Raw genomic sequence first — 16701 nt, 5'->3', positions numbered from 1 at the left:
ATTTTTAGAAGATGATCTGATTAAACCAGCAAAGGTATTTCCAGCTTTTAGGTGAAGGAGATTATGATTAGATAGTTTATTTATTTATTTTAAATTCTTATATACCGACATTCCTGTATAGTCTACAAATCACACCGGTTTACAGTACAACAGAACCGTCGCGTGGGAGCGATACAATGAACATTTGAACATTTGAAAAACAAGGAACATTTACAACCCATTGAGTACTTCAAAACAGAATAAATACAGGACTTCAATATAGAATAAATAGTATATAAAAAAAACATAATGCTAAGATCAGTTGGGTCTAAGATGAATAATAATGGGGAAACTGAAAAGGGAGAGGCAGGGCATGGAGGGGCAGGAGAAATATGAGGGGAAAAAAACGGAAGAAAATGACTAAGGAAGAAAAGCTCCAGGTAAGGCCTGGGAGGACTAAGGTTGAGAGTGCGGCATGCCCATTTTTCGCAAGCCCTAGTTAAACCTCCAGGCAGAAGTACTCCTGGAATACCAGCGCAAATCCCCTTTTTACACCGACTGTGTGATCTTAGACAAGTCACTATCTCCTTGCACCTCAATTCACAATTATAATTGGACATTGATAACAGATTTACTTCTCTTCTTGCACTCTTAAGACCATCCACCCCAGAGAGAATTTCCCTGTATGCTCTTTAAATTCTATCATTGTAAAACACATGGAGGTCTATAATTCAGCAGACTGCTGAGCAGCAAAGTTACCCATGGAACTTTATATGGGTATTCAGCAGGACTTAGCCGGATAAGGCTGCCATTGAATATACTCCCTAAAATTACCAGAGTAACCTTATGACAGTGGTCTTCCTCAACCAGACGTTACCCAGGTAGAGCTGAATATCGGCACCACCTGGATAACTTTTAGCCATGTCCCCCGCAACAACCTCAGCCTTTTTTTTTTTTTTTTTTTTGGTAAATTTAGGTGGATAATGACTTACCCAGCTAAAATGTATTCATGTGATAGGGTGGGAAATTTTAAAACTTGGGGGTTTGTCCTGGTAACTTAAAGTTAACAAGACAAACACTTCTGAATATTAACCTCTTAAATATCTTATTTGGATGAAAAATCCATACAACTCAAAATTATGAAAAACCTCTTCTGTCCAACCACATTAGAGCTTTGACTCAAAATCCGAGATATTGGGCAGGGCTAAATTTTCCAATTTTCAAACTTGTAGTCCTTGTAGAATCTTGTCTTTTAATTTATTCTTGTGATATTTTCAATTTATAGTTTTTCATTTTATTTTAAGGAAAAAGTTGTGACAAAGGAAAGTCATTTTTATCAGAAGTGCCTGATTCTCCTGCAACTACATCTTACAGGAAAATAATCCAAAGTAAGTCCACGGCAATGTACAAAATACATTTGTTGTATGTAGGGATGTGCAAGACCAATAACTTAATTTTGGTGGTTTTTTTGGTGGTTTTTTTGTTTGGTTTTTGTTTCAGGGTGAGGGGTTGTCTTTGTTTCCCAAACTGAAAAAAATCCCCCAAGACAAATCAAGTAAAATGCCAAGATGATTAAGGGCAATTTTCAAAGCCATTTTTATCCAGATAAACTGGCTGGCTGAACACTGTCCTCCCGCAATCAGGTTAAAATATGTATGCGGAGTTTCGCATTTTGGGTGGGATCAGAAAGCATGCATGGATTTTACCTGCTGAAAAAACCAGGTAGAAAGTCTACGGGGCCTTTGTTACCCATGGACTGTTATTCTACAGGGAAAGTACGTGTGTATGTTCCCATCTGAAAATAATCAAGGTCCAAGGGTACAAAGTATCTGCAAACTTTGCAGCTGTGTGGACAGTTTGCAAACTGCCTCCAATAATGGCAGTTGGGTTTTTTTTATGTCCCATGACTTTATTTACAACTTAGATATTGAACAATGTGCTTCGTTAAACAATACAATTATTATTGTAGCTGAAAGTGAAAGTAGGAGTTCTTTAAATATGTCTTGCATGTATTGGATATTAATTAAAGCTACTGTATTTCTTGCCACCCTTTTTCCTTATCAAAGTACAACAAACAATGGAAAGGTTATACCCAAGCACTTTATCTATAGTTGTTTGACTGATTTTTTTTTTTTTTTTTGCTCAATGCAACTTGAATTGGTTAAATGTCTTCTAATTTCTTGTGCCCAATGCCCAGTTTCTAAAGCACTGAACTAGTTACCAGGGTTCTAACTAGAGGAGGAGGGTGACTAAAACTTTTGATGGCCCTTTTCCTGATATCCAGGAAAATGTTGACTATGTGGTGGTGGGTTGTTTTTGGGTTTTTTTAAGTGTGTACTCTTTAGAAAATGCAGTTCTCCAGACTTACTGCTGCAATTTCAAGGCAAAATTCTATCTTGTTATAGGTAGGTGCTGAGCTTAATACTTTTGAGCCTAAATAGATATTGGCTTTAGCAAAAAAAAATCACACTAAGTATATATTATAGTAATAGTTGTATTTTTTTTTTTGTTAACTGAATAGTGGTCACATATTTCAAAAAACACACTACACTGTTCCTCAGTATATTTTTATCACATTCTATCAGCTGTGTTCTATATCAACTATTTTTGTAGGACCTTCATGGGAACAACTTTAAACCAAATAAGGATCTTCACGGTTTGGGACTGTGTTTTAAGAAAAATATGAAAAGTTCATAGATAATGGACATTAAAAAAGAAAAAAATATATTTAAATAAAAGTGGACCAAAAGGTTATACAACTTATCAGTTGGTTTAAGGTTGTTCCAATGAAGGTCCTACAAAACGTTGATATAGAACACAACTGATTGAATGTGATAAAAATATACTGAGGAACAGTGTGGTGTGTTTTTTTTTTACTTTATTATAGTTACCTCAGACGTCTGAGTTTTTGGGGGCTTGTTTTGTGGATTTCTGATTTTTTGAATCACATATATCAAAACCTGTCACATTAGAGTGAGTGTAAATTGTAAGCACATTCCCTCCGCTCCAATATAAACTTATTGGGAATGACTCACCTAAGCCCTGGTGAAACTGGCTAACTTGCTTCTTTTTCGAAATATACCAAGATGTGGCTATTTTCTTTAACTTTTCGATCCTGGCATTTTGTTTTGGTTTTTTTTTCTTGCTGTTTTTATTTAATTTTTCTATATGCAAATGCAGAACCCTCTCTAGCCCTGCCTCTTATTGTTCGTCATGTAGTGACACTATCTGCCTGTTTACCCATCCACAAGAGGGTAATCTCAAAACTAGATTTTGCAGATAAGAGTGCTTTACCAGTGCAAATGGGTTTGAAAATGACCCTCTTTATGTTTGTTTAAGATTATGATGATTTTTAACATAGAATTTTGTTTTGTATTGTGGCATTGTTGAATGTCATTTTTGTTAGAAACTGCTCTGAGATATTGCTGGGAAGAATGGTATAAAATGTAAAATTAATAAAAAGTTGGTATTTTTCTGTGAACTGGACCAGTGACAATGTTCATTTTAAATTGTGATTTATGTAAGTCTCCTAGAGCTTTGTGCTAGGCAGCCTATAAATCTGGGAAATAAAATGGCATAGAATAAGAGAAAAATCATATGGGACATGCCGGCACTCTGATCATCTGGTTATAGCAAATCTTTATCACACCCACGTTCATGTTTGTTATGTAACTGAAAGATGCTGATTTTGGGGCATTTTGTAATACCATATTTTTCTACCTGCATAGGAATTCGGGAACATTGTGATATGCATTATTGTCAGATCAGCAAGAATACATAACCAAACCACTGATCTACATCATCAAAGGCACATTCTTCGGAACACAACTTGGTACAAGCTTTAGCACTGGAATCTGAAAATTCTAGACCCTTTATTCTGCAAACAGCTATGAGTTTTTTTGATGCAGATTCATCACATAACCCTTTCATTTTTGGAGTAAGAATGTGCAGCATTCTTGCACTGCAAACTTGAGCAAGCGGCTAATGTGGGAGAAACCTAACTTCCGATGTTCAAGAGCAGTGCAGCACTGACCGATTTGAAATCTGCTCTTCCTACCAGATTCTGTTCTCAAATAAGTAGAACTTTGTGCATTATGCAATTTTTTTATTTGAAAGATCTTTGTTCTACATAAATAAGTTAACATTTGGACTAAAACAAATAAAAGCAACAGAAGGCACTAAATACTTACAGGACTGTGCCATTTTAGAAATATTGGTGAATACTTTTCCAATACTTTTGGGAACTTTAATCTTGACTTTATTACAGTGTGAACTGTGATCTCATGCTTGATAAATAATGAAAAAATGTTGATTAAACACTGTTTTGTCCATTAGTTTGTATGATGGGCAGCATTTCCATCTTTCAGCAGTCTCCACTTTGTCTTGTTTTTCTTCGGTTTACAGTGTCTGGGGAAAGAAGGCAACATCAAATTAATCCACCTGATTTGCTTCTGACTCATGGATATTAATAAAATAATTTCTTGACCATTGCACCTAATAGCCCAGATCACTGCAAATTCGTTTTCCTCTCAGCAGGTATGCTTATGTTCCCTGTACATACCCAGATCAGTCCAGACTCCGGGGTTTTGCCTCCCTTCCAGCAGATGGAGACAGAGAGAATTTCATAGGCACTGCCTCTTAATCCTGTGTGCCATCTGCATCTCCTCAGTATTTCTCTGTCTCCAGCAAATGGAGGTGGTGCAAAACCTGCGGTTCTGGACCTGACTGGGGGAAAAAAAACCAAAACAAACTAGAATATTTTGGAACTTTTTCAGACTTCCTCCCAGGAGGTTGGCAGGTCCTGGTGGGGCCATCCCTCCTGGTAGTAGGATAGAAGGAGCAGGAGTTGGGGACCCTAAATTGCTCATTCAGTCATGCCAGGTATGAAAGCTTCAGCAAGAATAGTGGGAAGCGTCTGCCACCCTTCTTTCAGGAAAGTACATTTGTTTTCTGTTTGGCTAGGAAAGTTTAAAAAAAAAAAAAAAAAAGTGGGGATACTTTTTCTGGCATTCTCCCTGTCGCCAGGGGCAGACTGACGCAGGTCGTTCAGGCAAATCGTTCTTGCAGCTCCCAATCCTGTGTCTGTTTTCGGTGTGCACCGAGCAATCTGGGTCGTGTCCGGGCCATGCCGCTGCTCCACATGTGGGGAGCACTACTCGCAGCTCTCCAAAGCCAAGCCGATGCTCCCGCTACCTCTCCGGTGGGGAGGGTTCCTCACTGGAGATTGTGGCAGCATTGTTTAAGCAGCAGGGGCCTGGGAGGTCACTAGCTGCTTTATAAAAAAAACGGCTGACCTGTTCCCTGCTAAGCGTGGGAGTGACAACCATTTTGAAGACTTGCGGCTGCAGAGGAGAGAGTGGCAGGGGGAGGGTATCTCCCGCCAGCACTGTCGCCAGCTTATTCTAGCCCCGCTGAGGCCCGGGGGGGGGGGGGCCTAGAAGGGCAGTCAAGTCAGGATCCTGATCCCCTGGAGGGGGATTTTTAGGGTTTTTCCCCCCCCAACTTTATCCTCTTAATACACAAAGCATATGAAGCCAGCAAGCACAGGAGCTGCTCCACTAGGCGCAGGCCTTCTGCCGGCCCGCCCAGAAAGGTGCCCAGGCGGTCTGAGGCTCCAGGGGCTACAAGGATCCATAAGGTCAGAGGTCCTGCTGGGCAGAGTGCCACAGGTGACTTTTTCCTCCAAGGAGTCTGACCAGTGACTGCCCTTGGGGGATGACCCTCATGCTTCCTCTACCCAACAGCGGTCAAGATGAGGAGGAACCTGGAAAAATACCATCCATGGAAGGAGAAGATCCTAAGGTCATTTGCCTGTTTCAAAGGGAGGAACTGGTTCCTATGATCCCGCATGTCCTGGAGGAGTTAGAAATAGCGGTGCCACATGAGGAGCCGGACAATCAATAGGAACACAGATTATTGGTGAGACTTCAACTACAATACTAGAGGTGGTGCAGAACTAGGCAACCAAAATGGTGAATGATTTGCAACAAACGTTATATGACATAAGACTAGGGTTGCCAACTAGTTCCAGATTTTCAGGACTGACTAGTCCAGTCTTGGGTTTTATACCACTGCCTGTATGACTTGTAGTCTTGCTTTTCTTAGGAATATCAATAGGAACACAAGAACTACAAATTCTGGCCTAGACTCATCATTTTGCTATAAATATAGCAAAAACAGCACCAGTGCTTTAAAAAAAAAAAAAAAAAAAAAAAAAAAGGGGGGGGGGTGGTGGGGGGCAGTCATATGTATGAACAGCACAGTTCCCATCAGTGAAGATTTAATGTGATTTGGAGGAATGAAAGATGAATGAAGAGTAGATTTGTTCCATGTCCTCTCTACCTAGCTTGATTGCAGCTAGGTAGAGAGAACATGGTACAAATCTACTCTCTTCACCTTTCATCCCTCCAAATTATATTAAACCTTCACTGATGGGATCTGTGCTGTTCATAGGGATGAGTATGGTGTTAAACTGCCCCCAAAACCCAACTCACCCAGAGTTTGTAATGCCCCCTCTTACAGTGGTGTAAAAAGTTCAGATATAAGTGACTTGCCCAAGGTCACAAGGAGCGACAGTGGGACTCGAACCCTGGTCTCCTGGGTTGTAGGCCACTGCTCTAACCACTAGGCTCTTCCTGAGAATGTTTTTAGTGCTCATGTTTGTAGAATTGTTATACCACTATGCTTTGTGTGGTAGGACTCAGCCCCCTTTTTGTGTGATTCATTACATTCCTGTTTCGGGTTCATGAATAAAAATGTAATTATTTCAAGACTAGAAAGGTTTACTCCATGGAGTACTCAAAATGTCAAAAGGCATTCTCTTCATTAACCTTGCTGTGCGGGAGGGTGATGTGCTGCTGGAAGTGTGTGTGTGTGTGTGTCAGTGATTTAATGATTTGTTTTGTATGTGTGTGTGTGTGCTATGCCTGCTGCTGGTTGTGGGTGTGTCCCTAGTGCTTGGCTGTGTGTGTGTATATGTCTGTCAGTCATCCCGACCGCTATCATTGATTTCCTACCGTTGCAGCCACCGCCATGCCTTTGCTGCTGCTGTTCATGCTGCAGAGCTGACTCGGCTGGCACACTCGCCCACCTCCAGCCTGTAGTGCATTTATAGAACTGGAGGTGGGGGGTCCAGGGCCTGCAGCGGCAACTGCAGCAAAAGAGAGCTGGGCTCTGGATAGCTTCTGGTGCTGCATTAATGGCTGTTGCGCTAAAATGCCTGTGGGAAGCAGAGGCTGCATGGCAAGTACCTGGACTGGAGCAGCTGGGACTTGTACCATATTGCCTCCAGTGAGCCTGCTATTTATTTACATTGATTTAAATTTTGCTTTTCAGGCATTTCATGTACTGTGGCTATTTCCTTGTCTTCAGGGATTGATACCCACCCCTCCATGCCCATGCAGCCCCTCCCCCCCTTCATTCCCTTCCTCACCCAGGTGAAGTCTCCTCTCTCCCTCTTTCTCCTACCTTCCTCACCAGCCAGCCCTTTCACTTTATTCCCTATCCCTCCCCCCCCCCCCCCCCCACACCTGTTGCAGCACCTACTTTGTCCTCACAGCTCTGATTGGGGGCGGCAAAAGCATAGCCACCACTTGATAAAGGCCAAAAAGACTCCACTTCCTTCCTCTCATGTTCAACTTATGCATGCACAACTGCAGTCATCCATGTGCATTTACAAACAGCACATTCAACTGAAAGTCACATGAATTCAAAAGAAAAACACGTTCAAGCAGCACTGTCTGAATTAGGAAGGCTGCTCACCCTGTAAAATTGTTGCTAGCAGTAATTTTGTTATGGGTTTGACAGTTATTTGGTTTTTAATGGGAGTAACTGGCACGGAGCAGCATTTACTACCCTTAACAGAAATCTACACGGAGCGGCAGTTACTACCACTAGAAATTTGCTGGCCAGACTGGATGGACCAATTGGTCTTTTTCTACTGTCATTACTATATGTTATGTTACATCAAGGGATGTAAGATGTTTCTACAATACTTACTGTAAAAAAAAAAGCCTAATAATACTGTGCATAGTAGAAGTATGTGCAGTTCTGATGTTTTCAGCTTGGGAAAACATCAGAACTGAAGCAGAGAATTTGGAGATGTCCTTAAACAGAGAAAGACTCATCTGCTTGCATTAACGTTCTGCCTCCATCTCCTGGAAGGAGGATGAACTTCCAGTGGTTTGAGCTACCTCTGGAAGAATGAAGAAAAAACCCAATTAGCTGATAGAGAAAAGATACTTTTCTATTTGTTGTTGCAGTAAATAAGCCAAAGTACAAACTAGTTATACAGTTAAGGTTATGTTAGTCTGTAGCCAATGCCAAAAGACCTGTTTATATAGTATCACAAAAGAGAAATAAAATATTCTTTTTACTATGGTAAGCTCTCAAAAAAAAAAAAAAATGTTCCAAGTAGACCAGAGAAAAAATTTAAAAAGCCATAAATACCATTTACTAATACAAACCAAACCTAAAACTACACATAATTAACAATCAGATCCAATCTCCACATTCATATTAACATAACACCAATCAACTATAAAATACTAAACAGCTTTAACCCTCAATGATAGTGTTATATGAGAGAAAAACCGCATTTAGCCAGACTATATGAGAACCAGCTGATCTGAGCAATTAGTATTGAATGGTTATCGTACCAAATTACAGATCAAGAGGTTTCCTAGGCCTGCATCCTAATCTTTATTGCTGTCTGGTATCAGAGATAAACGTTTAACTTTGGGCAAATGATGTTAACTACCTGAAATCAGTAATAATAAATAATCCCTCAAAAGCTATCAAGCTGCAGAAGTCAAACATAGCTTGTAATGTCATCCACCCTGCTGGAAAAGACATGCTTCTGACATGTTAGAACTGTCACATGTATTGCAGCGGTAGTTCAAAGTAGAGGCTGGCGATGGTCCCAACTTAATACATTAAAAAAACAAAAAACCACTACTGGACACTATAGATTGTTGATAATTATAAGACCTAGAAGGCAGCAATACATTGTCAAATTGTGATACAGTATCAGCATTATGTAAATGAAGTAGCTTTAAATAACTACCTGGTTAGTCTATGAGCTGATTTTAAAAGTGATTAAAGCAGCTGTTAAATTTTGCCACTGCGGGGTGTGTAGGGCTATGTATTTTCAAGCAAAAAAAAAAAATAGAATTAGAAAACAAGAGAGAGTGAACTCACTGCTGATGTGTTTTCTGGTTTTCGTCTCTCCTAAGCGGAGAGTGCAGTTCATGTTCTACAGCTGCTGGTGCCAGATTGCTCCTGGGAAGGGAGAACAATATAATCTGACATAGCACCATAAGCTACTTTCAGAAGCTTGGTTTTCTAACTATTTATATTTTCAGCTTAAAAACTTTCACAGTGCTGCTGAGCACAGAATTGACCATTTAACAAAACCTAAAACACTAGGCTGAGGTGCTGCCTTAAAACCAGCAACAAATATCTTTTATTTTCCTAAATGAACTGTAGCTATGAGGGAAGTACAGAACGGGGATGTTAATAATGTTAATAATAACCTTAAGCACAGAAGCCCTCCTCATCTCTATGACTGACCACATCATCCTAGGCTTAGACAAAGGACAAGCCTTCCTTCTGATACTACTCGACCTCTTGTCTGCATTTGATACGGTCAATCACTCCCTTCTCATCAACCAACTAACAGCCATAGGTATCTCAGGCACTGCCCTATCATGGTTCAGAACCTTCCTCAGCAACAGAGGATATAAGGTTAAGATTCATAATAAAGAATCCTCTCTTCACCCCGCGTCAGTAGGAGTCCCTCAGGGCTCATCCCTGTCTCCTACCTTGTTCAACATTTATCTGTTACCCTTATGTAAACTTCTCACCGACCTCAATCTCAAACACTTCCTCTATGCAGACGATATCCAGGTCTTGATCCCCATCGAAGAGTCACTCGCAAAAACTCTGTCTCACTGGGAAACCTGCCTCCAAAATATCAAACAGCTTCTCACAAGTCTCAACCTGATACTAAATTCATCAAAAACGGAACTTCTACTCATCACACCAGAAAACAGCTCCCTCACACTCACCCATCCTACCGTACCAAATACTACACAAGTAAGAGACCTAGGAGTTCTAATTGACAATCACCTAAACCTGAAAGCCAACATCAACAAAACCACCAGAGACTGCTTTTATAAGCTCCAAGTGCTGAAAAGAATACGACCTCTCTTCCACACACATGACTTTAGAACAATTCTACAATCAATCATTTTCGCAAAGCTGGACTATTGTAACACCATCATGCTTGGTCTCCCCTCATCACACACCAAACCATTACAAATGGTCCAAAATGCCTCCGCCCGTATACTCACTAACACCAGGAGAAGAGAACACATAACCCCTATCCTGATGGACCTTCATTGGCTGCCCATACACTTCAGAATAATCTACAAGGCCATTCTCACCATTTTCAAAAACATCCATCAATTAGCTCCAATCGATCTCCATATCCCCCTCCGATTACACCATTCAACAAGACCGACAAGAGATGCTTACAAAGGATCACTTCAAGTACCTCCAGCCAAAACTACCAGACACATCACGCTTAGAGATCGGGCATTCTCCACAGCCGGTCCAACTTTATGGAACTCCATTCCCCCGGATCTTAGAATGGAACCCAGCATCTCAACATTCAAGAAAAAACTCAAGACGTGGCTGTTCACGCAGGCATTTCCTAACTCCAACATTATTTAACTCCCATCAATCAACATGCTTCGCTAGTAATAACGTTAATAAATGTTATTTATTCAATGCTATTTATACATATATATAATTATCTGATCTTCATTTTCCTTCTCACTCCAAGTTATTGATTTCCTTGTTATATGTAACTGCTTTTCTGCACTATTGTTCAAATTGTAAAGTTTTATTATTATTGCACCCCTGTTTCTTGTGAACCAGCATGATGGGACTATCGTCCTGAATGTTGGTATATAAAAAAAACTTAAATAAAAAAATAAATAAATAATGTATCTAGTTTAGAGTGTCCACCTTCCTAGAGGAATTGGATAGGGAACAGGTGTTTAAGAATTTTTTTTTTAAGAACAGAGATGTTACATTTTGTGGTCAGAAAATTTTAATATTTCCTGATGTCTCCAAAGCAACCAGGCAAGGAGGAGACCATTTCTCGCTTTCAAGAGTAAAGCTATGGCTATTGGTGCAACTTTTTTCCTCAAATTTCCGTTTGTGCCGTACTACTTTTCAAGCAAAAAAAAATGTATTTTTTCTGACCCACTGCACCTGGAAACATTCTTGAAAGACAAATCTATTTTAAGTGAGAATACAGCTTAGATATATTTAGAATAAGGTCAAATGTGAAAAACTGATTAATTCCTTTCTCTAGTATTTGTTGTAAGTAATTATGTTATTTTTTTCCTTTCTCCCCATATTATGTGTTAGCAATGTTTGACAGATCTTTGTTTTTCTGAATAATGTTATGGTGATTTTTGCACTGCAACATTTGTTTTCCTTGTTAAGTGTGTAAACATTTAAAATGCAATAAAGAGAAAATTATTAAAAAAAATAAAATAAAACCAGCAACAGAAGGTACAATTGATTTTTGCTATAATAACCCCAGCTCCAGAGGAACTGTTCAGGAACTGAACCCAGGAGCCTCCAAATGACTATGCTACTGGGTCGGTCCAATATGTTTTAAATATTGTCAGCATTATATTCCACATATTGTTCTACAGTACTGCTTCTGAACCTAAACATTCAGGGATGAACCCCCTTCCCAACAGACTGGATTGCAGGATACCCACAGTGATTATTCATGAGATACACTTTCACTGAATGTATTCATGTATTTATTTTTTTCTGAAAACCAGATCTGTTGAGAGAGCTGAGGAATAGAAGAGAACCATTACACTGTGACTAGCGGGATGGGATCCTGGGACTATTTAAAGGCATATTATGTGTAAAAGGGGTTTTTTGTTGGGTTTTTTTTTTTTTAAGTTTGCTGACAACTAGCCTTCAAGAAAGGTGACAAATGAGGCAGATAATGCCTTGTTGCTGAATGGGACAATTTTGCCACATGAACAGTGGATAGTTGCATCATATGCCCTGTGCGATTTGACAATGTGTGTTGTCAGCCTGCTGGCAGGTTGCAGGAAAACTTCCACTAAAAACTACATAAAATGTAATTTCCTGAACATACCCAGATCAGTCCAGACAAGTGGGTTTATGCATCCCTACCAGCAGATGAAGGCAGAGAACAAAACTTTGAGGCACTGCTACATAACCAAGCATGCCACTTGCAGGCCTCAGTATTTCTCTGTCTCCAGCAGAGTGATCTGGAGTTGGGGAGCTGGAGTTGCTCCTTGAGGTGTCAGGTTCCTTAATGGCCCATCCTTCAAGTTGAGCCAGGCTGTTGGATACCCCAGGCTGTTGTTGCCCGCAGGTTCCAGGGCTCATGATAGGGGATTGGCTCCCTCTTCGTGCCCCGAGGTCCTCTCCTGCCTGCCACTGGCATCCTCAGGGAAGTATCCCCGTTGGGGTATTTCTTTTCTTCATTTTTTGTAGTAAAAAGTTTTATTTAAAAAAAAAAATTCAGTTCTTTTTGTTGTAGCTTGCTGAGAGATGGCTAGAAGAGTCAGCCTGCAGCGTTTGGCGGTTTGCTCTGCCGTTTTTTTCTTGCAGGAGTGGGGAGCTGTGGTCGCCAACGCTCTGCGGGAGGGGGTAACCTATTTGCTCCGGCGCGAGTCTTCTCCTGCTCGGGGCAGGTTTATTTTTAGTGCTGTGCTAGGCCTCTGCGCCGACTGCATGGTGCTGAAGGGACAGGCGGCCAGAGTTTCCCGTGTTACTACCGCGTTTTGTAGCGCTCCAAAGTTTTGTTTTCGCCCGCAGCTCCCGCTTTTGCCAGCCTTCCCACGCTCGTTTTGCTCAGCGCCCTGGTGGACCATGTGCTGTGGCCTTGCTCGCAGCAGGAGTACTGTAGCAGTGAGGATGACAGAGAAACCGCATGTGGAGGCCTGTAGAACCTGGTCAGCCCACCTTAACTCCCTTTCCCTGTGCACTGGCTGTGCTTTGGGGAGGAAATCCTCCGCTAAGGGTCCGAAAACCTAAAGGACCTCCCGGTCTGCGGGGGCAGTGGGGTCCAAGGTGGGCTCCTCTCCCCTTCCAATCCCCGGAGGGGATCACGGTCAGGGGGCTCAGATGGACCGCAAGGCGGGTGACTCTCCTCCACCTCTCTTCCCCTGCAGCACAGCTTTGTGAGGATGGTGTTGAGGAGGGTGAGGTCTCAGAGTCTAGCAGCACTAAACAGTTCTCAGAGGGCTTTTCCGGATTTTCTCCAGAATTCTTTAATGATGATACACAAGGCCTTATACAACATTGCACCTCTCAACCTAACATTTCAAATTCAACTACACACATCTGTGAAACCAACCAGAAGCGCTTATCAGAACAGACTAATCACACAACTGGCGAAATCCGTTCTGAGGAAACGTGCACTATCTACAGCGGGCCCTTCACTCTGGAACTCGCTCCCTCCAGACCTACGGCTGGAACCATGCCACACTACATTTAAAAAGAAACTTAAGACTTGGCTGTTCAAACAAGCTTTCCCCTAGAGCCAAGAATAGGAAGAAAAGTCTTTTCACTCCCACAACGATATATTCAGATCTTTTATATTCTTCCTTTATTCAATTCAGAAATTTACATATTCATGCTGACCACATACATACTACACACACATACTCATGTTATTTATTGACTTATTAACCATGTTTATTAACGGTTTAATTTATGGATTTATTAACTACATGTTTATTAACGGTTTATTATAATTCTCTTTTTGCTTACTTAGTTTAATTTGCTTAATTTGCTCAATGTAAAACTTGTTTACTTAGTTTGTTCAATGTAAAAACTTGTTTACTTCATTTGTTCAATGTAAAAACTTCATTTTATATTCTGTTCTATGTAAACCGCTAAATGTAGCGATAGTTACTGTTCCTTGTAAACCGGGGTGATATGTATATTATACAGGAACCTCCGGTATATAAATTATTTAAATAAATAAATAAATAAATAAATAAATAAATAAATAAATAAATAATTCATCCTGCTTATGCATGAGGCTTTTCTGGCACATCAGGCAGCCAAGCGAAGACCCAAGGAGCCATCTTTGGGACCACACAAGAGAGCCTGGGCATCCTCTGGGGCGCTCTTGGGGAGACTGGACAGGCATTGCAGGTTGCAGGCCGCTCGCCCAGATCAGGACTCTAGAGATCTGGGAGACTCGGACAATCCATTGGGAGGAGGATGCGTCCTCTCCGACTGCAACCTGGAGGGAGACCCAGATGGAGACCAGCCTCCTGAGGATAGTGGCAAAGTTCACTTGGACCTCGTGGAAGCTTCCAGAGCAGAGGGCGACGACCCCCATGTGGTGTGCTTGTTTCAGAAGGAGGAACTCTGGCCACTCATTCCTCAGGTTCTGGAGGAATTAAGGGTCAAGCTGACTCAGGAAGAGTCTGATAGTGAGGGCATTAACCCCGTCCTGGATGGTTTACAGGGTCCTCCCAGTGCCTTTCCCATTCCAAAGAAGATTCAGAAGCTCCCTGGCAGCTGGCCTGAAGGTTGGAAGGGTCATGGCGAAGCTGTATCCCTTGTTGGAGGAGCACTTGGCCTTAAAATGCCTAAGGTCAATGCTGCAGTATCGGCTGTGACCAAGAAGACTACGATACCGGCGGCCAGGGTGGCGGCCCTCAAAGATGTCCAGGATCGTAAATTGGAGGTCGAATTGAAGCACATGTTCAAGGTCTAGCGCTGAGCCTCCAGGCGGTGGTGTGCGCTAGCTTGATGCAGCATGCTTGCTTATGCTGGATTCAGGGACCGCAAGAGCAGGTATCTCTGGGAGTACTGTCCCCCACTCAGGCAGCCCGTCTGGAGGTGGGGATAGCCTATGTGGCAGATGCTTTGTATGATCTGGTACGCACTACGGCTAGGAGTATGGTCTCGCTGGTAGTGGCTCGGCGCCTCTTGTGGCTGTGCAATTGGTTGGTGGACCTGTGGTCTAAGACTCAGTTATGTAACACTCCCTCTTTGCGGAGGACCTAGACCAGCTCAAGAAGTCTCTGGGTGAAACTAAGGGCAATAAGCTCCTGGAGGATAAGAAGGTCATTAAGAGGAGTTTTCCCGCTCGCTCTTGTTTTCGGGAATTGCGGAGGTTTCGGGCCAGTAGATGTTCTTCAGCAGCGGGACAGAAGTCGTCGTTGAATCATCAGCAGGCCTTTCAGGGTCTCGGCCGTTCCTTTAGAGGCGGCTCCAGTCAGGGGTCTGGAGCAAATAAGCCAGCCTAATGAGGCCAGGGGCGCCCATTCCTCATTGGTCCCAGTCGAGGGCAGGTTTTCCTGGTTTTACGAGGAGTAAGCCAAGATTACCTCCGACCAGTGGGACCTCGAGGTGATAAGAGATGATTACGCCTTAGAATTTTCTCACCCACTCAACGCCGCCTTTCTGGAGTCGCACTGTTCTTCTCAAAGCAACCACAATGTGGTAGAAGAAACTCTACACAGATAAGCTTGGAAGCCATCCTCCCGGTTCCCCTGGATGAGCAGGGGTAGGAAATGTATTCCATCTACTTTGTAGTACCGAAGAAGAAGGGCACTTTCCATCCTATCTTGGACTGCCAGAAGGTGACCTTGAACTTACAAGTACCACGATTCCGGATGGAGATCCTGCATATGGTGATTGCGGCTGTCCGCAAAGTAGAATTTCTGGCGTCCTTGGACCTCACCGAGGTTTATCTCCATATTTGTATCTGTAAAGAACATCAACGATTCCTGCGATTCAAGGTGCTGGGTTGGCATTTTCAGTTTCAGGCCCTTCCCTTCGGCTTAGCCACCACTCCCTGCACTTTCATGAAAGTGATGGTGGTGGTGACTGCGGCCTTGAAAAGGGAGGGGGTGTTGATTCACCCCTACCTGGATGACTGGCTCATCCAAGTGAAGACGGAGGACTGTGCTCGCTCTGTGCAGTGAGTTAGCTAACTCCTGAGCACCCTGGGTTGGATGATCAATGTGACAAAGAGCCACCTGGTACCCTCTGGAATACTTGGGGGCACTCTTTGATACCCGACAGGGAAAGGTATTTCTCAAAGACAGAATGTCAAAATTGCAGGAGCAGGTTTCCCGGTTGCAGGATCTTCCAATCCCAAAGGTCTGGGATTATCTGCAAGTGCTGGGGTCCATGACGTCAACACTAGATCTGGTCCCGTGGGCCTTTGCCCATATGTGCCCATTACAGAGAGCAATGTTGTCTCGGTGGAACCCGTCATCCAAGGAGTATTATGTCCCCTTACCTCAGAGGCAGGAAGCCAAGACCAGCCTGGAGTGGTGGTTGTCTCGGACCAATCTGGGCAAGGGCATGCTTCTGGAAGTCCTGGATCGGATGATTCTAACCATGGTTGCCAGCCTCATAGGCTGGGAGCAGTGTGTATGGGGCACTCAGCTCATGGGCACTGGTCGAATGCGGAGAAGACCTGGTTGATCAATCGTTTGGAGACAAGAGCGGTGCATAGGGCCTTGGAGCGTTTTCTGCCCCTGGTCCGGAATTGGATAGTTTGGGTGTTGTCGGACAATGCGATGACGGTGGCATATATCAACCATCAAGGAGGTACAAGAAGCCTCTCTGTGGCTCAGGAGGCTCAGCTACTGTTTGCACGGGCAGAACACCACCTCAAAG

The 16701-nt window shown here is 42.6% G+C and overlaps 2 protein-coding genes across 10 annotated transcripts in view; one reads left to right on the top strand and one right to left on the bottom strand.

The window, feature by feature from the left end:
• NUBP1 (nucleotide binding protein 1) overlaps window positions 1-4343 on the top strand; it is a 39891-nt gene extending 35548 nt beyond the window's left edge. For all 7 annotated transcript variants that reach the window (XM_029577382.1, XM_029577379.1, XM_029577380.1 and 4 more), the window contains 2 exons: window positions 1284-1367; window positions 3708-4343. In XM_029577382.1, coding sequence (XP_029433242.1) covers window positions 1284-1367; window positions 3708-3760 — 137 coding nt within the window. In that variant the 3' untranslated portion in view covers window positions 3761-4343. The remainder of the gene's footprint in view (window positions 1-1283; window positions 1368-3707) is intronic.
• The window catches only part of TVP23A (trans-golgi network vesicle protein 23 homolog A), a 32880-nt gene continuing 20248 nt past the window's right edge, over window positions 4070-16701 (bottom strand). For 2 of the 3 annotated variants that reach the window (XM_029577384.1, XM_029577386.1), the window contains exons 7-8: window positions 9178-9258; window positions 4070-4386 (exon numbers count right to left, since the gene is read on the bottom strand). In XM_029577384.1, the coding sequence (XP_029433244.1) occupies window positions 9226-9258 (33 nt within the window). In that variant the 3' untranslated portion in view covers window positions 4070-4386; window positions 9178-9225. The remainder of the gene's footprint in view (window positions 4387-9177; window positions 9259-16701) is intronic. The other variant, XM_029577385.1, reaches the window with a different exon arrangement.

Source organism: Rhinatrema bivittatum, chromosome 14 (assembly GCF_901001135.1).
Source record: "Rhinatrema bivittatum chromosome 14, aRhiBiv1.1, whole genome shotgun sequence".
In the NCBI taxonomy this organism is placed as follows: Eukaryota; Metazoa; Chordata; class Amphibia; order Gymnophiona; family Rhinatrematidae; genus Rhinatrema; species Rhinatrema bivittatum.
This window is presented reverse-complemented; position numbering and strand designations above follow the sequence as displayed.